The 27,760-nt window shown below is 47.0% G+C and overlaps 1 protein-coding gene across 8 annotated transcripts in view; it reads right to left on the bottom strand.

Annotated features, from left to right (window-relative positions):
* The window catches only part of TBCE (tubulin folding cofactor E), a 359,490-nt gene that overhangs the window by 184,342 nt on the left and 147,388 nt on the right, over nucleotides 1-27,760 (bottom strand). For all 8 annotated transcript variants that reach the window (XR_011321965.1, XR_011321966.1, XR_011321967.1 and 5 more), the window contains one exon: nucleotides 23,867-23,943. Coding sequence is in view for 4 of the 8 variants with exons in the window: in XM_069769489.1 (XP_069625590.1) it covers nucleotides 23,867-23,943 (77 nt within the window). In the remaining 4 variants the exon portion in view is untranslated. The remainder of the gene's footprint in view (nucleotides 1-23,866; nucleotides 23,944-27,760) is intronic.

Here is a 27,760-nt window from a genome sequence, read left to right as displayed (position 1 = left end):
CACGTTTGGAGAGCCCTTGTGTGCCTAAACATTGGAGATCCCCCACAAGCGACCCCATTTTGGAAACTAGACCCCCAAAGGAACTAATCTAGATGTGTGGTGAGGACTTTGAACCCCCAAGTGCTTCACAGAAGTTTATAACGCAGAGCCATGAAAATAAAATAAAAAATTATTTTCTCAAAAATGATCTTTTAGCCTGCAATTTTTTATTTTCCCAAGGGTAACAGGAGAAATTTGACCCCAAAAGTTGTTGTCCAGTTTCTCCTGAGTACGGTGATACCCCATATGTGGGGGTAAACTACTGTTTGGGGACATGCCGGGGCTCGGAAGTGAAGTAGTGACGTTTTGAAATGCAGACTTTAATGGAATGCTCTGCGGGCATCACGTTGCGTTTGTAGAGCCCTTGATGTGGCTAAACAGTAGAAACCCCCCACAAGTGACCCCATTTTGGAAACTAGACCCCGAAAGGAACTTATCTAGCTTCGTGGTGAGCACTTTGAACCCCCAAGTGCTTCACAGACGTTTACAACGCAGAGCCGTGAAAATAAAAAATCATTTTTCTTTCCTCAAAAATGATGTTTTAGCAAACATTTTTTTATTTTCACAATAGTAACAGGAGAAATTGGACCCCAGTAATTGTTGCGCAGTTTGTCCTGAGTATGCTGGTACCCTATATGTGGGGGTAAACCACTGTTTGGGCACACGTCGGGGCTCGGAAGTGAGGGAGCACCATTTGACTTTTTGAATACAAGATTGGCTGGAATCAATGGTGGCGCCATGTTGCGTTTGGAGACCCCCTGATGTGCCTAAACAGTGGAAACCCCTCAATTCTAACTCCAACACTAACCCCAACACACCCCTAACCCTAATCCCAACTGTAGCCATAACCCTAATCACAACCCTAACCCCAACACACCCCTAACCCTAACCACAACCCTAATTCCAACCCTAACCCTAAGGCTATGTGCCCACGTTGCGGATTCGTGTGAGATTTTTCAGCATCATTTTTGAAAAATCCGCGGGTAAAAGGCACTGAGTTTTACCTGCGGATTTACCGCGGATTTCCAGTGTTTTTTGTGCGGATTTCACCTGCGGATTCCTATTGAGGAACAGGTGTAAAACGCCGCGGAATCCGCACAAAGAATTGACATGCTGCGGAAAATACAACGCAGCGTTTCCGCGTGGTATTTTCCGCACCATGGGCACAGCGGATTTGGTTTTCCATAGGTATACTTGGTACTGTAAACCTGATGGAACACTGCTGCGGATCCGCAGCCAAATCCGCACCGTGTGCACATAGCCTAATTCTAAAGGTATGTGCACACACTGCGGAAAACGCTGCGGATCCGCAGCAGCTTCCCAAGAGTTTACAGTTCAATGTAAACCTATGGAAAACAAAAATTGCTGTACACATGCTGCAGAAAAACTGCACGGAAACGCAGCGGTTTACATTCTGCAGCATGTCGCTTCTTTCTGCGGATTCCGCAGCGGTTTTACAACTGCTCCAATAGAAAATCGCAGTTGTAAATCCGCAGTGAAATGCGCAGAAAAACCGCGGTAAATACGCAATAAATCCGCAGTGGTTTAGAACTGCGGATTTATCAAATCCGCAGTGGAAAAATCCGCAGAGGACCAGAATACGTGTGCACATACCGAAACCCTAACCCTAGCCCTACCCCTAACCCTAACCCTACCCCTAACCCTACCCCTAATTCTTACCCCAATCTTAGTGGAAGAAAAAAAAAAATCTTTATTTTATTATTGTCCCTACCTATGGGGGTGACAAAGGGGGGGGGTCATTCAGTATTTTTTTTATTTTGATCACTGCGATAGGTTTTATCGCAGTGATCAAAATGCACTTGAAACGAATCTGCCGGCAGGCAGATTCGGCGGGCGCACTGCGCATGCGCCCGCCATTTTGGAAGATGGCGGCGCCCAGGAAAGAAGACCACGGACCACGGGAGGCCCGGTAAGTATGATGGGGTGGGGGGGGAGCACGGGGGGGTGGATCGGAGCATGGGGGGGTAAATCGGAGCACGGGGGGGTGCATTGGAGCATCGGGGGGTGGATCGGACTGCAGGGGGGGTGGATCGGACTGCAGGGGGGGTGGATCGGACTGCAGGGGGGGTGGATCGGACTGCAGGGGGGGTGGATCGGACTGCAGGGGGGGTGGATCGGACTGCAGGGGGGGTGGATCGGACTGCAGGGGGGGTGGTTGGAGCACGGGGGGGTGATTGGAGCACGGGGATGAGCGGACAAGAGCTCGGGGGTGAGCGGACAGGAGGATGGAGGGGAGCGGAGCCGTGTAAAGGAGAGATCGGGGGGCTGGGGGGGGCGATCGGTGGGGTGGGGTGGGGGCACATCAATATTTCCAGCCATGGCCGATGATATTGCAGCATCGGCCATGTCTGGATTGTAATATTTCACCAGTTATAATAGGTGAAATATTACAAATCGCTCTGATTGGCAGTTTCACTTTTAACAGCCAATCAGAGCGATCGTAGCCACGGGGGGGTGAAGCCACCCCCCCGGGCTAAACTACGACTCCCCCTGTCCCTGCAGATCGGGTGAAATGGGAGTTAACCCTTTCACCCGATCTGCAGGGACGCGATCATTCTGTGACACAGCATATGCGTCACAGGTCGGATTGGCACCGACTTTCATGACGCATACGCTGTGTCACAGGTCGGGAAGGGGTTAAGCCCAGGGTCAGCAGGAGGAGGCGAGGAGCAGAGTGTAGGCCGAAGCCTGCACTGGTGGCAGCTTTTGTTCTGTTGTGCCAGCGTGGCTTGTGCTGGACACGTTGCCGACTACACAGCAGGGGAACAGCTGGCGTTGCTGAACCCCACTAACACATTGGCTGGTGTTTTTCTCTGTGCAGCTAGCACTTCCGGGCCCCAACTGGCGGTGGTAGAGCCCAGGGTCAGCAGGAGGAGGAGAGGAGCAGAGTGTAGGCCGAAGCCTGCACTGGTGGCAGCTATTGGTCTGTTGTGCCAGCGTGGCTTGTGCTGGACACGTTGCCGGCTACACAGCAGGGGAACAGCTGGCGGTGCTGAACCCCACTGACACAATGGCGGGCGTTTTTCTCTGTGCAGCCAGCACTTCCGGGCCCCAACTGGCGTAGTTAGAGCCCAGGGTCTGCAGGAGGAGCAGAGTGTAGGCCGAAGCCTAATTGAAATAATTTCAAAGGTAACCTTTAACCCACCCTCAGGTGTTACAATGTAGAACAGCCATACCTTGTGCAGCAGTAATGCTCCACAAGTGAAAGGTTGCTCTTTAAATTTTGCTCATTGCACACGCAGAATGAAAGACGTACACAATTTTGCCCATTGTACAGTAGAACTGTATTGGAGGCGTGACTTGTGTTTTTAAGGAGACGCAGCACAGGTGCACATAAATAACGCCTTGGTGCTGGGCGCAGCCTCCTGAGCGTTGTTATTTGCTGTACAGGAGTCTGCGCTATTGTGATCCCTTGGCCATGCGCTGTGAGCGCTGCCTGTCTTCTCACCTCATTTCATGTTGGCCGGTGCGGTTACCAATGGCCATGAATCCCAGACCCACAGTGTCTTTTAATAAAGTCACACTGCAGAGCTGGGATTTGTGGCCTTGCGCAGTAAATATGTTCGCCGCTCACACATGTCCTTACACCTGCTTCAGACTGGGCGGCCTCAGCTGATCCCTTATCGCCTGCCACGGCCATGAGGCCGCACAGTCTGAAGAAGGCGGAAGGAGATGAGTTAAGACAAGCGAACATATGCACTGCACATGCCCATCAATCACACCCTCGCAGTCAAAATATATGAGACAACGAGGGGGGTTGTTGTTATGATCTGGTATTTCAGTGCCACAATGGACATAGAAGTCAGAGCACATACAGTGACCTGACAATAACCCAAAAACATAGAACGAGCTCTGAGACGTGGGAACTCTGCTGACCGCAATCCCTAATCCTCTCCAACCACACTAGAGGCAGCCGTGGATTGTGCCTAACGCTCCCTATGCAACTCGGCACAGCCTGAGAAACTAGCTAGCCTGAAGATAGAAAATAAGCCTACCTTGCCTCAGAGAAATACCCCAAAGGAAAAGGCAGCCCCCACATATAATGACTGTGAGTTAAGATGAAAAGACAAACGTAGAGATGAAATAGATATAGCAAAGTGAGGCCCGACTTTCTGAACAGAGCGAGGATAGGAAAGGTAACTTTGCGGTCAACACAAAACCCTACAAACAACCACGCAAAGGGGGCAAAAAGACCCTCCGTACCGAACTAACGGCACGGAGGTACACCCTCTGCGTCCCAGTGCTTCCAGCAAGCAAGAAAAAACAAATAACCAAGCTGGACAGAAAAAAACAGCAAACAAATAGCAAAAGCGGAACTTAGCTATGCAGAGCAGCAGGCCACAGGAACGATCCAGGAGGAAACAGGTCCAATACTAGAACATTGACTGGAGGCCAGGATCAAAGCACTAGGTGGAGTTAAATAGAGCAGCACCTAACGACTTCACCACTCACCTGAGGAAGGAAACTCAGAAGCCGCAGTACCATTCTCCTCCACCAACGGAAGCTCACAGAGAGAATCAGCCGAAGTACCACTTGTGACCACAAGAGGGAGCTCTGCCACAGAATTCACAACAGTACCCCCCCCTTGAGGAGGGGTCACCGAACCCTCACCAGAGCCCCCAGGACGACCAGGATGAGCCATATGAAAGGCACGAACAAGATCGGGAGCATGGACATCAGAGGCAAAGACCCAGGAATTATCTTCCGGAGCATAACCCTTCCACTTAACCAGATACTGGAGTTTCCGTCTTGAAACACGAGAATCCAAAATCTTCTCCACAATATACTCCAACTCCCCCTCCACCAAAACCGGGGCAGGAGGATCAACAGATGGAACCATAGGTGCCACGTATCTCCGCAACAATGACCTATGGAATACGTTATGAATGGAAAAAGAATCTGGAAGGGTCAGACGAAAAGACACAGGATTAAGAACCTCAGAAATCCTATACGGACCAATGAAACGAGGTTTAAACTTAGGAGAGGAAACCTTCATAGGAATATGACGAGAAGATAACCAAACCAAATCCCCAACACGAAGTCGGGGACCCACACAGCGTCTGCGATTAGCGAAACATTGAGCCTTCTCCTGGGACAAGGTCAAATTGTCCACTACATGAGTCCAAATCTGCTGCAACCTGTCCACCACAGTATCCACACCAGGACAGTCCGAAGACTCAACCTGCCCTGAAGAGAAACGAGGATGGAACCCAGATTTGCAGAAAAACAGCGAAACCAAGGTAGCCGAGCTGGCCCGATTATTAAGGGCGAACTCAGCTAAAGGCAAAAAGGACACCCAGTCATCCTGATCAGCAGAAACAAAGCATCTCAGATATGTTTCCAAGGTCTGATTGGTTCGTTCGGTCTGGCCATTAGTCTGAGGATGGAAAGCCGAGGAAAAATACAAGTCAATGCCCATCCTAGCACAAAAGGCTCGCCAAAACCTCGAAACAAACTGGGAACCTCTGTCAGAAACGATATTCTCTGGAATGCCATGCAAACGAACCACATGCTGGAAGAATAATGGCACCAAATCAGAGGAGGAAGGTAATTTAGACAAGGGTACCAAATGGACCATCTTAGAGAAGCGATCACAAACCACCCAAATGACTGACATTTTTTGAGAGACAGGAAGATCTGAAATAAAATCCATAGAGATATGTGTCCAAAGCCTCTTCGGGACCGGCAAGGGCAAAAGCAACCCACTGGCACGAGAACAGCAGGGCTTAGCCCGAGCACAAATCCCACAGGACTGCACAAAAGAACGCACATCCAGCGACAGAGATGGCCACCAAAAGGATCTAGCCACTAACTCTCTGGTACCAAAGATTCCAGGATGACCAGCCAACACCGAACAATGAACCTCAGAGATAACTTTATTCGTCCACCTATCAGGGACAAACAGTTTGTCCGCTGGGCAATGATCAGGTTTATTAGCCTGAAATTTTTGCAGCACCCGCCGCAAATCAGGGGAGATGGCAGACACAATTACTCCCTCTTTGAGAATACCCGCCGGCTCAGATAAACCCGGAGAGTCGGGCACAAAACTCCTAGACAGAGCATCCGCCTTCACATTTTTAGAGCCCGGAAGGTACGAAATCACAAAGTCAAAACGGGCAAAAAACAGCGACCAACGAGCCTGTCTAGGATTCAACCGCTTGGCAGACTCGAGATAAGTCAAGTTCTTATGATCAGTCAAGACCACCACGCGATGCTTAGCTCCTTCAAGCCAATGGCGCCACTCCTCGAATGCCCACTTCGTGGCCAGCAACTCTCGATTACCAACATCATAATTTCGCTCGGCAGGCGAAAACTTCCTGGAAAAGAAGGCGCATGGTTTCATCACCGAGCAATCAGAACTTCTCTGCGACAAAACAGCCCCTGCTCCAATCTCAGAAGCATCAACCTCGACCTGGAATGGAAGCGAAACATCTGGTTGACACAACACAGGGGCAGAAGAAAAACGACGCTTCAACTCTTGAAAAGCTTCCACAGCAGCAGAAGACCAATTGACCACATCAGCACCCTTCTTGGTCAAATCGGTCAATGGTTTAGCAATACTAGAAAAATTGCAGATGAAGCGACGATAAAAATTAGCAAAGCCCAGGAACTTTTGCAGACGTTTCAGAGATGTCGGCTGAGTCCAATCATGGATGGCTTGGACCTTAACAGGGTCCATCTCGATAGTAGAAGGGGAAAAGATGAACCCCAAAAATGAAACCTTCTGAACACAAAAGAGACACTTTGATCCCTTCACAAACAAAGAATTAGCACGCAGGACCTGAAACACCGTTCTGACCTGCTTCACATGAGACTCCCAATCATCCGAGAAGATCAAAATGTCATCCAAGTACACAATCAGGAATTTATCCAGGTACTCTCGGAAGATGTCATGCATAAAGGACTGAAACACTGATGGAGCATTGGCAAGTCCGAATGGCATTACTAGATACTCAAAATGTCCCTTGGGCGTATTAAATGCAGTTTTCCATTCATCGCCTCGCTTAATACACACAAGATTATACGCACCACGAAGATCTATCTTGGTGAACCAACTAGCCCCCTTAATCCGAGCAAACAAATCAGATAACAACGGCAAGGGGTACTGAAATTTAACCGTGATCTTATTTAGAAGGCGGTAATCTATACAAGGTCTCAGCGAACCATCCTTCTTGGCCACAAAAAAGAACCCTGCTCCTAATGGCGACGATGACGGGCGAATATGCCCCTTCTCCAAGGACTCCTTCACGTAATTCCGCATAGCGGCGTGCTCAGGCACAGATAAATTAAACAGTCGACCCTTTGGGAATTTACTACCAGGAATAAAATCGATAGCACAATCACAATCCCTATGCGGAGGTAGAGTATCGGACTTGGGCTCATCAAATACATCCCGGTAATCCGACAAGAACTCTGGAACCTCAGAAGGGGTGGATGACGAAATAGACAGAAATGGGACATCATGTACCCCCTGACAACCCCAGCTGGACACAGACATGGATTTCCAATCTAATACTGGATTATGGACTTGTAGCCATGGCAACCCTAACACGACCACATCATGCAGATTATGCAACACCAGAAAGCGAATAACCTCCTGATGTGCAGGAGCCATGCACATGGTCAGCTGGGTCCAATACAGAGGCTTATTCTTGGCCAAAGGTGTAGCATCAATTCCTCTCAATGGAATAGGACACTGCAAGGGCTCCAAGAAAAACCCACAACGCCTAGCATACTCCAAGTCCATCAAATTCAGGGCAGCGCCTGAATCCACAAATGCCATGACAGAATAAGATGACAAAGAGCAGATCAAGGTAACGGACAAAAGAAATTTTGACTGTACCGTACCAATGGTGGCAGATCTAGCGAACCGCTTAGTGCGCTTAGGACAATCAGAGATAGCATGAGTGTAATCACCACAGTAGAAACACAGCCCATTCAGACGTCTGTGTTCTTGCCGTTCAACTCTGGTCAAAGTCCTATCGCACTGCATAGGCTCAGGTTTATGCTCAGATAATACCACCAAATGGTGCACAGATTTACGCTCACGCAAGCGTCGACCGATCTGAATGGCCAAAGACATAGACTCATTCAGACCAGCAGGCATAGGAAATCCCACCATGACATCTTTAAGGGCTTCAGAGAGACCCTTTCTGAAAATAGCTGCGAGCGCACCTTCATTCCATTGAGTGAGTATGGACCACTTTCTAAATTTCTGACAATATACCTCTATCTCATCCTGACCCTGACACAGAGCCAGCAAATTTTTCTCTGCCTGATCCACTGAATTAGGTTCATCGTACAGCAATCCGAGCGCCAGGAAAAATGCATCGATATTACTTAATGCAGGATCTCCTGACGCAAGAGAAAATGCCCAGTCCTGAGGGTCGCCACGTAAAAAAGAAATAATGATCCTAACTTGCTGAACTGGGTCACCAGAGGAGCGAGGTTTCAAAGCCAGAAATAGTGTACAATTATTTTTGAAACTCAGAAATTTAGTTCTATCTCCAAAACACAAATCAGGAATAGGAATTCTCGGTTCTAACATAGAATTCTGAACCACAAAGTCTTGAATATTTTGTACTCTTGCCGTGAGCTGATCCACACATGAAGACAGACCTTTAATGTCCATCGCTACACCTGTGTCCTGAACCACCCAAATGTCAAGGGGAAAAAAAAGGCAAAACACAGTGCAGAGAAAAAAAAATGGTCTCAGAACTTCTTTTTTCCCTCTATTGAGAATCATTAGTACTTTTGGCCTCCAGTACTGTTATGATCTGGTAATTCAGTACCACAATGGACATAGAAGTCAGAGCACATACAGTGACCTGACTATAACCCAAAAACATAGAACGAGCTCTGAGACGTGGGAATTCTGCTGACCGCAATCCCTAATCCTCTCCAACCACACTAGAGGCAGCCGTGGATTGCGCCTAACGCTCCCTATGCAACTCGGCACAGCCTGAGAAACTAGCTAGCCTGAAGATAGAAAATAAGCCTACCTTGCCTCAGAGAAATACCCCAAAGGAAAAGGCAGCCCCCACATATAATGACTGTGAGTTAAGATGAAAAGACAAACGTAGAGATGAAATAGATATAGCAAAGTGAGGCCCGACTTTCTGAACAGAACGAGGATAGGAAAGGTAACTTTGCGGTCAACACAAAACCCTACAAACAACCACGCAAAGGGGGCAAAAAGACCCTCCGTACCGAACTAACGGCATGGAGGTACACCCTCTGCGTCCCAGAGCTTCCAGCAAGCAAGAAAAAACAAATAAGCAAATGGACAGAAAAAAACAGCAAACAAATAGCAAAAGCGGAACTTAGCTATGCAGAGCAGCAGGCCACAGGAACGATCCAGGAGGAAACAGGTCCAATACTAGAACATTGACTGGAGGCCAGGATCAAAGCACTAGGTGGAGTTAAATAGAGCAGCACCTAACGACTTCACCACTCACCTGAGGAAGGAAACTCAGAAGCCGCAGTACTACTCTCCTCCACCAACGGAAGCTCACAGAGAGAATCAGCCGAACTACCACTTGTGACCACAGGAGGGAGCTCTGCCACAGAATTCACAACAGGTTGTGTCGGGCAGGGCGGACGCACAGGCAGCCAACCAATGATGTCAGAAGACAGGCAGCGCTACCAAGGGGGGTGCTGCATGTAATTAAAAAGGAAAGTCACACCTCAGGGACATTGTAATGGTCTGTAATGAGACACATTATGTACGTGTTGAGTTCCACGTGGGCAAGGAGAAAAACTCAGCCACCTTGTTCAAATGCAGCAGTACTGCTGTACAAGGTGGCTGTTATACATAGAAACACCTGGGGGTGGGGGTCAGGGTCCCTTTAATTTCAGTTCAGGTGCCTGCGTGGCGTTTGCAGGTCACGTTGCCGGCTACACAGCAGGGGAACAGCTGGCGGTGCTGAACCCCACTGACACATTGACTGGTGTTTTTCTCTGTTCAGCCAGCACTTCCGGGCCCCAACTGGCGTAGTTAGAGCCCTGGGTCAGCAGGAGGAGGAGAGGAGCAGATTGTAGGCCAAAGCCTGCACTGGTGGCAGCTTTTGTTCTGTTTTGCCAGCGTGGCTTGTGCTGGACACGTTGCCAACTACACAGCAGGGGAACAGCTGGCGGTGCCGAACCCCACTGACACATCAGCTAGTGTTTTTTCTGTGTAGACAACACTTCCAGGTGGCAACTGACAGTGTTGAAACCCAGGGAATCAAAGAGGAGCAGAGTGTAGGCCGAAGCCTGCAGTTGAGCAAGTTGAAAGGGAACCTTTAAACCCCCCCCCCAGGAATTTGTTGCTGAAAGAGCCATCTTGTACAGCAGTAATACTGCACATGGAAAATGGTGGCTCCTAAAATTATGCTCCTTGCAAACGCTGAAGTACACACCTCACACCGTTAAACCGTGCCGGAAGTGGGACTTTCCTTTGTAATGTGACACGCACAGCCGTCATTCCAACCCCCTTGGTGCCGTGCGCCACCTCCTCAACGTTGTTTGGTTCTGTCACGGAGCCCGCGCTGTAATTTTATCCCTTGGCCATGCACAGTTAGCGGTGCCCGTCTTCTGACATCATTTAGGTGTCAGGCTGGCAGTGCCTGTGCGTTAAAGCTGCCCGAGATCCAACCTCGCAGTGTCATCTAATGTAATCCCACTGCGGGCCAGGGATCCATGGGCATGCGCAGTGCATATCATCGCCTCTCACTCACCTCCTTCCTGCTTCTTCAGACTGTGCGGCGTCACGGCCGTGGCATGCTATTAGGGATCAGCTGACGCCGCCTAGTCTGAAGAAGCGTGAAGAAAGGGAGTGAGAGGCTAGTATACGCACTGCGCATGGCCATGGATACCAGGCCCACTGTGGGATCACATTAGACGACACTGCGAGGTGGCATTTCGGGCAGCGTGGACGCACAGGCGCAGCCAGGACGACAACAAATGATGTCAGAGGACGGGCAGCGCAAACTGTTCATGGCCAAGGGATAACATAACAGCGCAGGGTCCATGACGGAATCAAACAACGTTAAGGAGGCAGCGCACGGAGCCAAGGGGGTAGGAATGACGGCTGTGCTGCGTCACATTACAAAGGAAAGTCCCACCTCCGGGACGGTTGGACGGTGTGAGGGGACACATTACATGAGTGTGTAGTTCAGCGTTTCCAAGGAGCATAATTTCAAGAGCGACCTTTTCCTTGTGCAGTATTAGTGCTGCACAAGGTGGCTCTTTCAGTAACAAACGCCTAGGGGGGAAGGGGACAGGTTCCCTTACATTTTTGTTGTGCCAGCGTGGCGGTCGCATGACACATTGCCGGATACACAGCTGGGGATCAGCTGACGTTACTGAACCCCAATAACAGAGGAGCGACTGTTGACTACGCAGACAGAACTTCCAGGCACCAACTGGCGGTGTTAGAGCCCAGGGACAGCAGGAGGAGCAGATTGGAGGTATTGCCGCACACACAGCTGGGGATCAGCTGACGTTACTGAACCCCAATAACAGAGGAGCGACTGTTGACTGTGCAGACAGCACTTCCAGGCACCAACTGGCGGTGTTAGAGCCCAGGGACAGCAGGAGGAGCAGATTGGAGGTATTGCCGCACACACAGCTGGGGATCAGCTGACGTTACTGAACCCCAATAACAGAGGAGCGACTGTTGACTGTGCAGACAGCACTTCCAGGCACCAACTGGCGGTGTTAGAGCCCAGGGACAGCAGGAGGAGCAGAGGAACAGAGTGTAGGCCGAAGCCTGATTGGAGCAAGTTGAAAGGGAACCTTTAACACCCCCCCCCCCCCCCCCCCAAGACGTTTGTAGCTGAAAGAGCCATCTTGTGCAGCACTAAGGATGCAAAAGGAAAAGGTTGCTCTTTTAATTATGCTCCTTGCAAACACAGAAGTAAACACTAAAAATGTGTCCCCTTATACCGTTAAACCGTCACGGAGGTGCGAATTTCCTTCGTAATGGGACACAGCACAGCTGTCATTCCTATCCCCTTGGTGCCGTGCGCTGCCTCCTCAGCGTTGTTTTAAGCTGTCTTGGAGCCTGCGCTGTTCTGTTATCCCTTGGCCATGCCCAATTAGCGCTGACTGTCTTCTGACATAATTTGGTGTCAGGCTGTCAGTGCCTGTGCGTCCACGCTGCTCCAGGTCCCACCTCGCAGTGTTGTCTAACGTAATCCCACTGCGGGCCTTGGATCCATGGGCATGCACAGTGCATATCCTCGCCTCTCACTCCCCTCCTTCCCTCTTCTTCAGACTGTGCGGTGTCACGGCCGTGGCATGCTATTAGGGATCAGCTGACGGCGCACAGTCTAAAGAAGGCGGAGGGAGATGAGCGAGAGCCCGAGGGGAAGATATGCACTGCGCATGCCCATGGATCCCAGGCCCGCAGTGTGATTCAATCAGAAGACACTGCGAGGCGGGATCTCGGGCAGCGCGGCCGCACAGGCGCAGCCAGCCTGACACCAAATTATGTCAGAAGACAGGCAGCGCAAATAGGGCATGCCCAAGGGATAACAGAACAGCGCAGGCTCCGTGACAGCTTAAAACAACGCTGAGGAGGCAGCGCATGGCACCAAGGGGGTAGGAATGACGGCTGTGCTGCGTCACATTACGAAGGAAAGTCCCAGCTCCGGGACGGTATAACGGTATCAGTGAACACATTTTATAAGTGTTAAGTTCTGCGAGTGCAAGGAGCTAAACTAAAAGAGCTACCTTTTCCTTGTGCAACATTACTGCTGCACAAGATGGCTCTTTCAGTAACAAACGCCGGGGGGGTGGGGGGCAGGTTCCCTTACATTTAGGTTGTTGTGCCAGCGTGGCGGTCGCAGGACACATTGCCGGCTACACAGCTGGGGATCAGCTGACGTTACTGAAACCCAATAACACTGGGTTGTATGTTTTGACTGTGCAGCCTGCACTTCTGAGCCACAACTGGCGGTGTTGGAGCCCAGGAATAGCAGTTCAGGTGGTAGAAAGATGAACACATCAGGAGACCTGGATTACACCCAATTACTTAATCAGGCAGAGGAGTGGCAAATTCATGCGAGATCCAGACCTGGTTCATTTTCAGGAAAGTAAGCCGGTCAACGTTATCGGAGGATAGTCGCATGCGACGGTCTGTTAGTACACCACCTGCGGCACTAAAGACACGTTCCGATAAGACACTAGCTGCAGAGCAAGCCAGCACCTCCAATGCATACTGGCTTAGCTCTGGCCATGTATCCAGCTTAGAGACCCAAAACTTGAACGGGGAAGAGCCGTCTGGGAGTACAGTAAGAGGGCAAGCCATGTAGTCTGTCACCATCTGACGGAACCCTTGCCTCCTGCTGACTGGAGCCGCCGGTGATGGTGTAGACATTTGGGGCGGGCACACAAAAGTTTTCCACAGTTGTGCCATACTGGGCTTGCCTTCGGCAGAGGCACTGCTTCTGCTCCCTCTTTGTGCAGAGCCTCCTCCTCCACTGCCTCGATGCACTGAGCTGCTTTGTAAAGCACTAGCAGCACTCCTCTCAGTTGGACTGGAGAAGATGATGGAATTCACCAGTGTGTCGTGGTACTCCCGCATTTTACGCTCCCGGGTCAACGCTGGGATGAGGTTTTGGACGTTGTCCCGGTAGCGAGGATCGAGGAGGGTGAACACCCAATAATCAGGCATGTTGAGAATGTGGTCGATGCGGCGGTCGTTTCTCAGGCACTGCAGCATGAAATCCACCATGTGCTGCAGACTGCCAACTGGCCCAGAAACGCTGTCCCCTGCTTGAGACATGATATCTGCCCGCTTGTCATCACCCCACCCTCGCTGTACACACTGACCACTGGACAATTGTGTCACTCCCTCCTCTGGACGGAGCTCTTCCTCCTCCATTGACTCCTCCTCATCCTCCTCACAAAGTGGCCCGTGCGTACCCCTTTGTGAGGAACCACGTGGCGCTGACTCTCCAGAAGCTGATGGAAAAGGTGACTCCTCATCCTCCACCTCTTCCACAACATCATCCTTTAACGCTTGCAAAGTTTGCTGAAGCAGGCAGATAAGGGGGACAGTCATGCTGACTAGTGCATCATCTGCACTTGCCATCCGCGTGGAATAATCGAAAGGACGCAAAACCTGGCAGACGTCCTTCATAGTGGCCCACTCTGTGGTTGTCAAGTCTGATCGGCGCTGACTGCGACTTTTTAGCACCTGATGCAGCTGGTACTCCATTACTGCTTGCTGCTGCTCACACAACCGCTCCAACATATGTAACGTGGAATTCCACCTGGTAGGTAGGTCACATATGATGCGGTGTTCCGGAAGGCGGAATCGGCGCTGCAGAGCAGCAATGCGGGATCTTGCCAAGCTGGAACGCCGCAAGTGAGCACACTCTAGGCGAACCTTGTGCAGCAGTGCATCAAGATCCGGATAGTACCTCAGAAAACTCTGCACAACCAAATTGAGCACATGTGCCAGACATGGGATGTGAGTGAGGTTGCCAATGGCCAAAGCTGCCACCAGATTTCGGCCATTGTCACACACTACCATGCCTGGCTGGAGATTCGCTGGCACTAACCACACATCGCTCTCCTGCTTGATGGCATTCCAGAGCTCCTGCGCTGTGTGGCTTCGATTCCCCAATGAAACTAGTTTCAAGACGGCCTGTTGACGTTTGGCCACGGCTGTGCTCATGTCGGTCATAGGTAAACGTTCACGGGTCCATGTGGAGGTGGACTGTGACGGCTCCTGCAGCGATGATTCTGAGGAACTTGTGCATGAGGAGGAGTCAATGCGTACAGACTGGATTCCTGCAATCCTTGGAGTGGGCAGGACACGTCCTGCGCCACTCGCACGATCTGTACCTGGCTCAACAACATTAACCCAATGGGCAGTGAGGGAAATGTATCGCCCCTGTCCATGTTGACTGGTCCACGCATCGGTGGTGAGGTGGACCTTGCTACTGACGGCGTTCAGTAGCACGTGTTTTATGTGTCCCTCAACATGCTTGTGCAGGGCAGGGACAGCTTGCCTGCTGAAGTAAAAGCGGCTGGGCACCTTGTACTGTGGGACTGCCAATGCCATCAAGTCACGGAAGCTGTCAGTCTCCACCAGCCTGAATGAGAGCATTTCCAGGGACAAAAGTTTGGCAATGCCTGCATTCAGAGCCTGTGCTCGGTGGTGGTTGGCCGAGAATGCCCGCCTTTTCTCCCATGCCTGTACTACTGATGGCTGTAGAGTAGACTGGGAGTGTGAGGATGACTGGGAATGTGGTGCTGTGGGTGGAATTACACTAGGTCTCTGGACAACAGTGCCAGAGGTTCTTCCATGGCGATCCTGGGAGAAAGCCAAACCAGCTGTGCGTGAGCTGGAGGAAGAAGCAACACGAGCTGAAGAGATGGTAGCTGCCGCTGCTGGTTGGCCTACGTCTTCAGTGTGTTTTTGTAACTCCACCGCGTGCCTGGTCCGCACATGTTTCCACATATTTGTGGTATTGAGGTTGCTGACACTTTTACCTCTTTTGACTTTCTGATGACACAGCTTGCATTTGACAAAACAAATGTCATCTGCAACTGTGTCAAAAAAGGACCAGGCACTGCAAGTCTTGGGAGCGCCCTTTTTGGCTTTTGAAAGAGACAGGCTCCTAACGGGTGCCAAAGTGGAGGCTACAGGCTCCGCAGTCTTCCCCCTCCCTCTCCCTCTTTGGCCCGTAAGGGGAATCTCTTCCTCAGAGCTGCTCCCACCACCTTCCTGTTCCTCACGCCACGATGGGTCAACGACCTCATCATCTCCACTACTCTCTGCCACCAACTGCTCCTCTTGGGTAGTCTCAGCAGCACAGTACGCACCAGAAAGCGGCACCTGAGTTTCATCATCAGATGCGTACTGCGCTGTGGTAACCGGAGGCACTGGCCCACCCGCCTCTTCAGAGTCAGAGAGACAAAGCTGTTGGGCATCACTGCACACTGCCTCTTCTTCCATTTCTCCAATGCTGCTTGGCTGGCCCCCTGTTTCCAAGCCAAGAGATTAAGAGAACAGAAGTAGAGACGGCTCCTGTCCTGGGCTCTCTGACTGCCTGGCCAATTTGGCAGGTGGTGAAGAGACAAATGGCTGCTCTCCAGTGGTCTGTGCCTGAGAGGATGTGGCACTAATTGAAGTCGATGCCGATGCGTTAGCTGCCATCCATCCGACAACGGCTTCAATTTGATCTTTACGCAGCAGCGGTGCACGGTGCTCTCCGACAAAGCTGTGCATGAAGGACTGTTCCCTGCTGAAACTGAGTGATGATGAGTCACCGGTTCCCGCAGCAGGCACAGAATCACCACGTCCTCTCCCTGCTCCGCCCCCACGCCCACGTGCCTTACTCCCTGCCCTCTTCATCTTGGTTGACAGATAAAGATAAGCAGAAAAGTACTAAGGCCTTAGTGTGCTTATTCCTGAAATGCTCCTCCTAACAGGTGTAAGAAACACTAATGTTGTAAAGTGTGGACTAGACTTTATTATTTATAAAATGTGGCCTACACAAGTGTTAAGTGGTGTTTGGTGAACTTTACTTTTTTTTTCTTCTGCAGATTGGACTACAGAGCGAGTTTAACTCACACGGGGACCGTGCAGACAGCCGTAAACGGCGCTGCAAGGCCCAAAAACCATCCTCTAGGTTATCCTATGTAGTGTTTTTCCACTATTTAGCTGGAGACGGGTGGAAAGACACTAATAGGAAATTTTTGGAAAAATTTTCACCAGGCTGCACTATTTGAAAAAAAGGAAAATTTTTTTCAAGGTATGAGGCAGTAACGCACCCTGAGCTGAATCCAACCGGCTGTGGCTGCACACAGACTACAGGGTGAGCTGCGCTCACACGGAGACCGTGCTGACAGCCGTAAACGGCGCTGCAAGGCCCAAAAACCCCCCTCTAGGTTATCCTATGTAGTGTTTTTCCACAATTTAGCTGGAGACGGGTGGAAAAACACTAATAGGAAATATTAGAAAAAATGTGCAGCAGGCTGCACTATGAGCAAAAAAGGACAATGGATAGAACTGTGTGAGGCAGTGTGAACCCCCCCTGAGCTGAATACAACCGGGTATATGGCTGCACACAGACTACAGAGTGAGCTGCACACACACACAAACACACAGAGACCTTGCAGAACGCTGTTAAAACAGCGCTGCAAGGCAAGAGCAAAGTGAACAGTGAACAACACACAGCGTTTTTCTAAATTAGCCTTGGGAAAGCAAAATAAAGCAATTAGCTATCTCAACTGGCCCTCAGTTAGAACACAGCGTCCTGTCCCTAACTGAAATCACAGCAGAGTGAGCGCAAAATGGCGGCAGCGTTTTTTATAGTGCAGAGTGACATCATTTCAGCAGCCAATCACAGCCTTGCCAGTACTTACATACCCACCATGCTAAACAGGATGTGCCCACACTTCCATTCATTCCTCATTGGCTGCTGCGTGCAGTTTGAATTCTGGGAACTTCCGATTCCGGTATCCGATACGCGGGAAGTATCGGAATTCGGTATCGGAATTCCGATACCGCAAGTATCGGCCGATACCCGATACTTGCGGTATCGGAATGCTCAACACTAATCATTGTCGGTCTCCCTTCTTAGTTGACTTTGAAGATGGGTTTCCAAAAATACATTTTTATTCTTCCCACTCTAAAATTTCCACTTTTGTTCATTCTACCTAGGGCTTCTATTCTAAAACTTTTATCCTCTTAAAAGGACCTACTGAGGTTATGTGCACACGTTCAGGATTTTTAGCGTTTTTTCGGCTGTTTTCCGCCTGAAAAATGCTAAAAAAAAAAAAGTTTGCATAAGTATCCCATCATTTTGAATGCATTCCGCATTTTTTTGTGCACATGCTGCGGAATCGCATTCCGGAAAAAAACGCAGCATGTTTATTCTTTGTGTGGAATCGCGGGGAATCCGCAAACATAGGAATGCATCTGCTTACTTAAGCGGATCATGTGCCGTTGGTACCCAAAATGGAGGAGAGGAGACTCTCATCCAGGCCCTGGGACCCATATATTTGTTAAAAAAAAAAAGAATTAAAATAAAAATCATGATATTCTAACCTTCCGACGTCCCCAGCAGCCTTCCTGCTACGTCATCTGGGGTCATTGCCGCAAGGCATTACTGGGAACGGGAGCATCACGAGGAGTGGGAAGGCTGCGGGGGAGACCAGAAGGTCAGAATATCACGACTTTATTTTTTTAAATTATTTTTAACATTATATCTTTTTACTATTGATGCTGCATACGCAGCATCAATAGTAAAAAGTTGGTCACACTTGTCAAACACTATGTTTGGCAAGTGTGACCAACCTGTTAATCAGTTTTTCAAGCGATGCTACAGATCGCTTGGAAAACGCTAGCATTCTGCATGCTAATTACATTTGCAAAACGCTAGTGTTTAGCGGGGGATACGCATGCCAATTCTGCAAGAGTATTTCCCGTGGCAGGAGTTGCAGAATTGCCGCAGAAATTTCTGCGGCAATTCTGCAACGTGTGCACATAGCCTTAAAGAAAACTTTTTTTTTTTTTTATCATCAGCAGCCTTGGCCAAAATTTAATCCAGCAAGGAATCAAAAATATATCCTCCCTCACAGGGAATTGCACACAACCTAGCTTTCGAGGCATAATCTTCCTTCCAATATGTTATCATAGGGCTCTATGGGTAGAATTGATCTGGGAGGTAGAACGGCAGCTAGCCCGACTGCGTCCGCTGAAACTTCTCCAACAAAACATCCACCATCTTCTAAGGAGTAAGGAGGCTAAAATCAGTTCACTGAGGTTTTTTTCCTCTGACCTGAGCAGCGAGCTGCTCTAACTATTAGATAAGGAGGATGAATCTTCACCTCTCCACTATCAAAGCCTTCACGTTGGTTGGATGCCTACCACACCCTTCTTGACCCCCACCCATGGAAGCTTTTTAACAGGGGCAAAAGGTAGAGGAAGAGGCACTCTCCAAAATATCCTCATGGGAAGGCAACACACATTGGGGAGGAGAACTATCCTTGAAGTGTTCTCCAGGAATCACATGGGAAAAAAAAGGATTCTCCACCTAGGACAAGATACTTACTACTGAGGAGAGGTGAGAGGCTTCTTTTTTTGCATCCACGTTTCCTGTCCTAGGAGGAACACCCTCTCTCATGGTGCTGTCATAGGTGAAGGGGAAAAAAATTGTATGAGATCCCAGTCTTAAGCTGGCCATAAACATTGGATAATTGCGATCTGACAGATCTCTCTACAGATCTCTTTATACACATGCAATCTTAGCTCAACCAAGCACTCCTGTCATCTTTATGGGTACTAGGGCAGTTTATTTCCAAAGGGAACAAAGTTGTCAGACTTGTTAAAAATCCAACTGCCCAATATTTCTCTAACCTCATATCGGTCATAGGAGATGAGTTACTGGTTTGCCAGTTCTGCCAAAATTGATGCATCAATCTAATATATATGGTCAAAGCACCTAAATATATATCCTAATGGTAGCCATTGAAATATATATACACCTATACAAAGAGGCTCCACAAAAGAGCAAATCCGAATAAAAGATATTTTTATTTTCAAATCACAAAAATAAGACCAAAAAGTAATAAGAATCAGTATAATTCAAGGATGAGGACCACAAATACAGGAAGAGAAAAGTGGACACACCTGGAGGTAGCTCACATATATGCAATCAAAAATATAAATATATGTATAAGTAAGGTAATGAATATTTGTTGTTTTAGCATAGTACAACACATGACATTAAAAAATCTTATCTCATGAAAACAACACACCCCTATATATAATGGGTCAAAGTATGTGTGCATATTGTCTAAACATACAGGAGAAAATACTCTCAAATAAGACCAAGAAAGAGGGTTCAGTGTAGTCTAATCAATCACATTGACATGTATATAAGATATTAACGTATATAAACATATATAAACGTAATCATTACCAGAGGTGACAGAGAGGATCCAGGCGTCCACCACACCCGACGCGCGTTTCGCAATGAAATGCTTCGTCCAGGGGTGAATTATACTGATTCTTATTACTTTTTGGTCTTATTTTTGTGATTTGAAAATAATATGTATGGTCAGCTAAAGGCTCAGTTTACACAAGTATTGTGGATTGTAATTTAGAACTACTGTGATGAAGTAGCAGATGCTAACAATCTACAGACTATGCATCAGTACGTGATAACATGACACAAATATTTAACCCCTTACTGACAGAGCCAATTTTCTACTTAATGATGGGGCACCTCTGAGGCCAAGAGGTGTCCAGGAACCTGTGAAGGTCACCAGCAGGTAACGGACAAGGTCCGTGTCTTATGCTGACCGGGGTCAGAGACGAACTGTGGTGAAGTTGAATATGTCCAGATGGTGTTCAAGCTGTTACCAAGTTCTGAGGATGTGGTTTATGCTGATGTGAAATAAACCTAGTGACTGTTTTATAAGAAAACCATGCCTGAGTGCGTTAATCCCGTGCCAAGTGAGTGTCCCCCAAGACACGTAGTAGGCGCCATGCTAATATATATATATATATATATATATATATATATATATATATATATATATATATATATATATATATATATATATATATATATATATGTATATATATATGTATATATGTATATATATACACAGTGGGGCAAAAAAGTATTTAGTCAGTCAGCAATAGTGCAAGCTCCACCACTTAAGAAGATGAGAGGCGTCTGTAATTTACATCATAGGTAGACCTCAACTATGGGAGACAAACTGAGAAAAAAAAATCCAGAAAATCACATTGTCTGTTTTTTTATCATTTTTTTTTGCATATTATGGTGGAAAATAAGTATTTGGTCAGAAACAAACAATCAAGATTTCTGGCTCTCACAGACCTGTAACTTCTTCTTTAAGAGTCTCCGCTTTCCTCCACTCATTACCTGTAGTAATGGCACCTGTTTAAACTTGTTATCAGTATAAAAAGACACCTGTGCACACCCTCAAACAGTCTGACTCCAAACTCCACTATGGTGAAGACCAAAGAGCTGTCAAAGGACACCAGAAACAAAATTGTAGCCCTGCACCAGGCTGGGAAGACTGAATCTGCAATAGCCAACCAGCTTGGAGTGAAGAAATCAACAGTGGGAGCAATAATTAGAAAATGGAAGACATACAAGACCACTGATAATCTCCCTCGATCTGGGGCTCCACGCAAAATCCCACCCCGTGGGGTCAGAATGATCACAAGAACGGTGAGCAAAAATCCCAGAACCACGCGGGGGGACCTAGTGAATGAACTGCAGAGAGCTGGGACCAATGTAACAAGGCCTACCATAAGTAGCACACTACGCCACCATGGACTCAGATCCTGCAGTGCCAGACGTGTCCCACTGCTTAAGCCAGTACATGTCCGGGCCCGTCTGAAGTTTGCTAGAGAGCATTTGGATGATCCAGAGGAGTTTTGGGAGAATGTCCTATGGTCTGATGAAACCAAACTGGAACTGTTTGGTAGAAACACAACTTGTCGTGTTTGGAGGAAAAAGAATACTGAGTTGCATCCATCAAACACCATACCTCCTGTAAAGCATGGTGGTGGAAACATCATGCTTTGGGGCTGTTTCTCTGCAAAGGGGTCAGGACGACTGATCCGGGTACATGAAAGAATGAATGGGGCCATGTATCGTGAGATTTTGAGTGCAAACCTCCTTCCATCAGCAAGGGCATTGAAGATGAAACGTGGCTGGGTCTTTCAACATGACAATGATCCAAAGCACACCGCCAGGGCAACGAAGGAGTGGCTTCATAAGAAGCATTTCAAGGTCCTGGAGTGGCCTAGCCAGTCTCCAGATCTCAACCCTATAGAAAACCTTTGGAGGGAGTTGAAAGTCCGTGTTGCCAAGCGAAAAGCCAAAAACATCACTGCTCTAGAGGAGATCTGCATGGAGGAATGGGCCAACATACCAACAACAGTGTGTGGCAACCTTGTGAAGACTTACAGAAAACGTTTGACCTCTGTCATTGCCAACAAAGGATATATTACAAAGTATTGAGATGAAATTTTGTTTCTGACCAAATACTTATTATCCACCATAATATGCAAATAAAATGTTAAAAAAAACAGACAATGTGATTTTCTGGATTTTTTTTTTCTCAGTTTGTCTCCCATAGTTGAGGTCTACCTATGATGTAAATTACAGACGCCTCTCATCTTTTTAAGTGGTGGAACTTGCACTATTGCTGACTGACTAAATACTTTTTTGCCCCACTGTATATATATACACACATATATATATATATATATATATATATATATATATTAGCATGGCGCCTACTACGTGTCTTGGGGGACACTCACTTGGCACGGGATTAACGCACTCAGGCACGGTTTTCTTATAAAACAGTCACTATATATATATATATATATATATATATATATATATATATATATATATATATATATATATATATATATATATATATATATATATATATATTTCGTCTAAGGGGCCCTTCCATCTGTTTGTCTGTCTGACATTTTGTCTTTCTGTGACAGAAATTCCAAGTTGCTGAATCACCGACGGGCACAGTCCGGCCACGAAATGGCCGCTCCCTACTCCCCTGCAGTCAGTGCCCCTTCCATGCTCCCCCCTCCCAGTCAGCTCCCTGCCACCCACATAGCGTTTTAGCAGTCTGTTAAACCGACTGCGTTACACGGCAGAATCACGCGGTAAAGATATGTTAAAAATAATAATTAAAAAAAAATGGTGCTATTCTAACCTTTCGCTGTCCACCGATGCGCGCGAACGGAGAGGCCGACGCCAGCTTCCGTTCCCAGAGATGCATTGCGCGAAATTACCCAGATGACTTAGCGGTCTCGCGAATATAATAGCTATTATATTCCACAGTACTTTACATACATCATTAGCTAGGAATAGCTTATTGAAATTATAAATAAAAAAACACTTGCAAAATTAAAGTTAAATTATAGCAAAAGCATCCTTTCTGGCACTTTTGCCATCGCATCAGGAAAATGACAGCTGAAAATGCTATTGATGCATATGGCAGAAGATAATTCTCTGTGATGTGCATCAATAGAGTGGCATTTACAGTTTCATATCACTGGTCTCTCAGCAGTAGTCAACAAACACAGCTCAACCCCTCAATACAGACCCATACTACAGTATCTCTCTACTCTCAGATCCCTGTATACAACCCTCTTCTACAGTACATCCTCTTAGCCTCTCCCTTGTAGATTGTGAGCCTTCGCGGGCATGGTCCTCACTCCTCCTGTACCAGTTATGAAATTGTATTGTTTAAGATTATTGTACTTGTTTTTATTATGTATACCCCTCCTCACATGTAAAGCGCCATGGAATAAATGGCGCTATAACAATAAATAATAATAATATATGAAGTCTAATGTTGCATTATATCTTTCTCCTCATCTCCCTGTATACATCCCTATTCTTAGTTACCAGCACACGGCAAGAGCTTTCGATTGTAAAGAAAAAGGATAACCCCTTTCTGAGACTGAGATTGAGCTAGAACTACACAGAGGTTAGCAGGCAAGAGGCAGTACTCTCTGTCCCATGCACCGGTTACTGTCCATGGTCGAGTCCAATGAAATAGGATGTGGAAATCATTTTGCACCAACTCTAATGTATACATTATTGTAAGACCATATTGTGATTTTAGGAATAACCTTTTCACACAAAATAACATTGTGATCAGCCTAAACAGTTGGAAGCCATAATAATATTCTGCAACACAAACGCAAAGCAAGGATTATAGTGTGAAGTCCTGCATTCTTGTAAATTTCCATAATACATTCAAGTAACGACTTTACCTTTCTAAAAGAGTGATGTTGTTTGAAGACAGATGTAGCTCTTCAAGAGCGGGCCACATAACAGCACACTGTAAAACCTTTCAGAAACAAAAAAAAACAAGACTGACCTCAATTACAGGATGAAAATGTTCATAACCTGTATGAACTAAGCAAAGATTTAAAATACATACTTAAATCTAAAACAAAAAACCACAATCATTCAGCATTCCTAAGATTACTGCTTTAGTAAATACTTGAATTTCATATGAAAATTCTGGGGTACACCTATTCACCCTATATTCCTCCTGAATATTTATGAATAAACTAACCACTGGGCGTTACCATTCTCATTATGAAAGGGGTGTGTTCCTACACATTCTGACACTGCTAGCACTCATTTGACATTGTGTAGGAACTCCAAGCTGAAGGTACCTGCCATCTTTATTCTTTTGCAAAGTTCAACCACAGGCAGAGCTGCATGGTAGAACAACACTTTCTCTATTTACGGAAATCCCCTGGTATTGCAGTATAAGAGATCAAACGATCGCAAGTTAAAAAATAAAATAAAAATGAAAAAAAAAAAGGTTTTAAAATATAAAAAAAAATATTAAGGGTATGTCCACACGTCAGGATTTCCTGCAGAAATTTTCCTGACAAAAACCGGAAATTTCTGCCAGAAATCCGCATGCGTTTTTACCTCGATTTTACCGCAATTTTGACGCGTTTCTGATGCGTTTTTTGTGCGTTTTTTCCCCAAATGCATAGAATTGCAGGAAAAATGCAGAAAATCCGCAAAAATAATGAACACGCTCATTTTTTTACCGCAATGCGTTTTTTTCGCGGAAAAAAACGCATCCATGTGCACAAAACATGCAGAATGCATTCTAAATGATAGAATGCATAATGTATGCATTTTTAATGAGTTTTTATAGCGTTTTTAGAACGAAAAAACGCGAAAAAAACGCGAAAAAACCTGAACGTGTGCACATGGCCTCAAGGTTAAATCACCTCCATTTTCATACCAGAATCAAGCAACTCAATTAGCGAGATAGCAGAAGCACAAGAATAAAAAGGAAAGAAAAGAGCAAGTATGAGAAGAAACAATGCAAATTAACGGCTATATGGCCAACAAACGTAGAGTGCTGTCTTCCCCAATGAAGACTACAAGAAAGATTTTATGGCGAGTATCAAAGATCCTCTTTTCTTGGGGGGTAAATGGGATGTCACAAAGCAATATCTTGGATGGGGGAATAAGAACGTTGCAACAAAGAAAAGTAATTAATTACTCAGGCCACTATCTGAATGACTGCCTCTTTTAGAATCTTTCTAACAGGATTTGCATCCATAGACGCAAAGATTCATACCTTTGTACTCTGTAAAACCTAGAAGAAGGTATGGATAGATGACCAAGTAGCAGCCGTAGAGAGTTGCAGTGCAAATGCGTGGTGGCATACAAACCAGAAAGCTTCTATCACCCAGGTAGAGTGAGCCATAACTGTGAATGGAGGCGCTCTGGCCTTAGGCCTTTTTCACACTTCCGTCTTTTTGTTTATCCGTCAAAATCCATCTTTTTGTGAAAAAAACGTTGGAATTTGTTTATCCGTCATCTGGAGAAGACGTACAATCTAACGCTTTTTGTCTGCGTCGAAAAGACGGACAGTGACGGATCCAGTGGCGTCCGTCGTTGGCTAGAATGGAAGCATATGGGCGGAGGATCCGTCACTGTCCGTCAAATGACGGAATCCAGCGTCTGATTCCGTTTTTTTACACTGAGCATGCTCCAAATCTGTATTTAGTAGCCAATTGGCCATACAGCCCCAAATCTATATAAACCTGCCATGTGGCTTCATTCCTCAATGTGCCAGCAAGAAGCCACCAAGAAGCCATCCAGAGTTCTGCCAGCCAGCCATCCAGAGTCCTGCCAGCCAGAGGACTACCAGCGAGCCATCCATCCAGAGTCCTGCCAGCAAGAGGACTACCTACCAGCCAGCGGTCTGCCAGCCAGCGTCCTGAAAGCCCGCTTGAGTCCTGCCAGTGTGTGTGTGCGGCAAGTGTGTGTATGTGTGTGTTTCCAGCCGTGGTTGTTTAGCTTTTTTAAAACTGTCATGTACTTTCAACAAAGTAGTGTGGCGTGTGTATGTGCTGCGTGTCTGTGTCCAGGCTTTTTTTTATAACTTTACATGTATTTTAAACATAGTTCGGCGGTGTATCTGTGTGGCGTATTGCGTGTGTGTGTGTGATGGCGGTGTGTTTGTGTGTGTATTTTTTGTTACAAAATTTGCATTTAATGTACTTGTATTTAAAATAAAGAGCAGTGTAGCCCCTACCTGAGATTAAAAAGAAAAAAAAAAGTCAAATAAAAATTTCCCCTAACAATGTACGTAGTATCATTTCACCAAGGAAAATTTTACAGTTTGGTTTATGTAAAACTGGAAAACACAACATGCAATACAGAGTTGGTTGAGGGTATATTTGTTTAAATAAAAGGTGTATGAAAAAGTGGATAGCAGAAATTGAGTATTTAAAGGGAAGCTGTCACCCCCCAAAATCCACCGGCATCAGCATTCTGTAATGTAGATAAGCCCCCAATGTATCCTGAAAATTGAGAAAAAGAGGTTAGATTATACTCACCCAGGGGCGGTCCCGCTGCGATCCAATGGGTGTCGTGGTCCGGTCAGGGGCCTCCCATCTTCTTATGATGACATCTGCGGCTCCGGCGCAGGCGTACTTTTTTCTGTTGAGGGCAGAGCAAAGTACTGCAGTGTGTAGGCGCCAGGAAAGGTCAGAGAGGCCAGAGCCGCAGCATGAAGATGGGAGGCCCCGAACCGGACCACGACGCCCATCGGATCGGCCCGCCAGCCCAGGTGAGTATAATCTAACCTCTTTTTCTCATCTTTCAGGATACATCAGGGACTCATCTACAGCATTACAGAATGCTGTAGCTAAGCCCCTGATGCCGGTGGGCTTAGATCACCTTCGATTTTGGGGGTGACAGGTTCCCTTTAAATTTTTAAAATGGATTTTTAAAAATAGAATATGTGGACACTAGATTTTCAACTGGGGTTTAGGCATTTCAAGTTTGAAGGAGGGTATTGTTTGCAAGGTTTAGGTTTGTTTTTTGGGGGGGTTAAGGGCTTGCCACATTGCACATATTATGAAAGGAGGGTATCAAGCTCAGACTTGTGTGCCTTTGGTAGATTTTTTGGGGTTACAGAAGGGTGATTTTTTTGCCTGCTTGCACATTGCTCAGATATAAAATTTGAGCGGGGTAGTTTATAAACCTACTAGATGATGGCCCGATTCTAACACATCAGGTATTCTAGAATATGTATGCGTAGTGTATAGCGCAGCCCACGCTGTACATTGCGCAGCCCACGGTGTACATTGCGCAGCCCATGTAGTATATTGTGCAGCCCACGTAGTATATTGCGCAGCCCACATAGTATATTGCGCAGCCCACGTAGTATATTGCGCAGCCCATGTAGTATATTGCACAGCCCACGCAGTCTATAACAATGTGGGCACCATATCCCTGTTAAAAAAAAGAATTAAAATAAAAAATAGTTATATACTCACCCTCTGGTGGCCCCCCGGATCGAAGCGGTTACCGACGCTCCTCGTGCGCTGCGGTCTGAAGAGTACATTGCGGTCTCACGAGATGATGACGTAGCGGTCTCGCAAGACCGCACGTCATCATCTCGTGAGACCGCAATGCATGGAGCGGTCACCGGGGCGTCGCGAGGAGCAACGGTAACCGCTTCGATCCGGGGGGCCACCGGAGGGTGAGTATATAACTATTTTTTTTAATTATTTTTAACATTAGATCTTTTTACTATTTATGCTGCATAGGCCGCATGAATAGTAAAAAGTTGGTCACATAGGGTTAATAGCAGCGTTATCCAAGTGCGTTACACC

The sequence above is a fragment of the Ranitomeya imitator genome, chromosome 5 (genome assembly GCF_032444005.1).
Source record: "Ranitomeya imitator isolate aRanImi1 chromosome 5, aRanImi1.pri, whole genome shotgun sequence".
NCBI classification, from domain to species: domain Eukaryota; kingdom Metazoa; phylum Chordata; class Amphibia; order Anura; family Dendrobatidae; genus Ranitomeya; species Ranitomeya imitator.
This window is presented reverse-complemented; position numbering and strand designations above follow the sequence as displayed.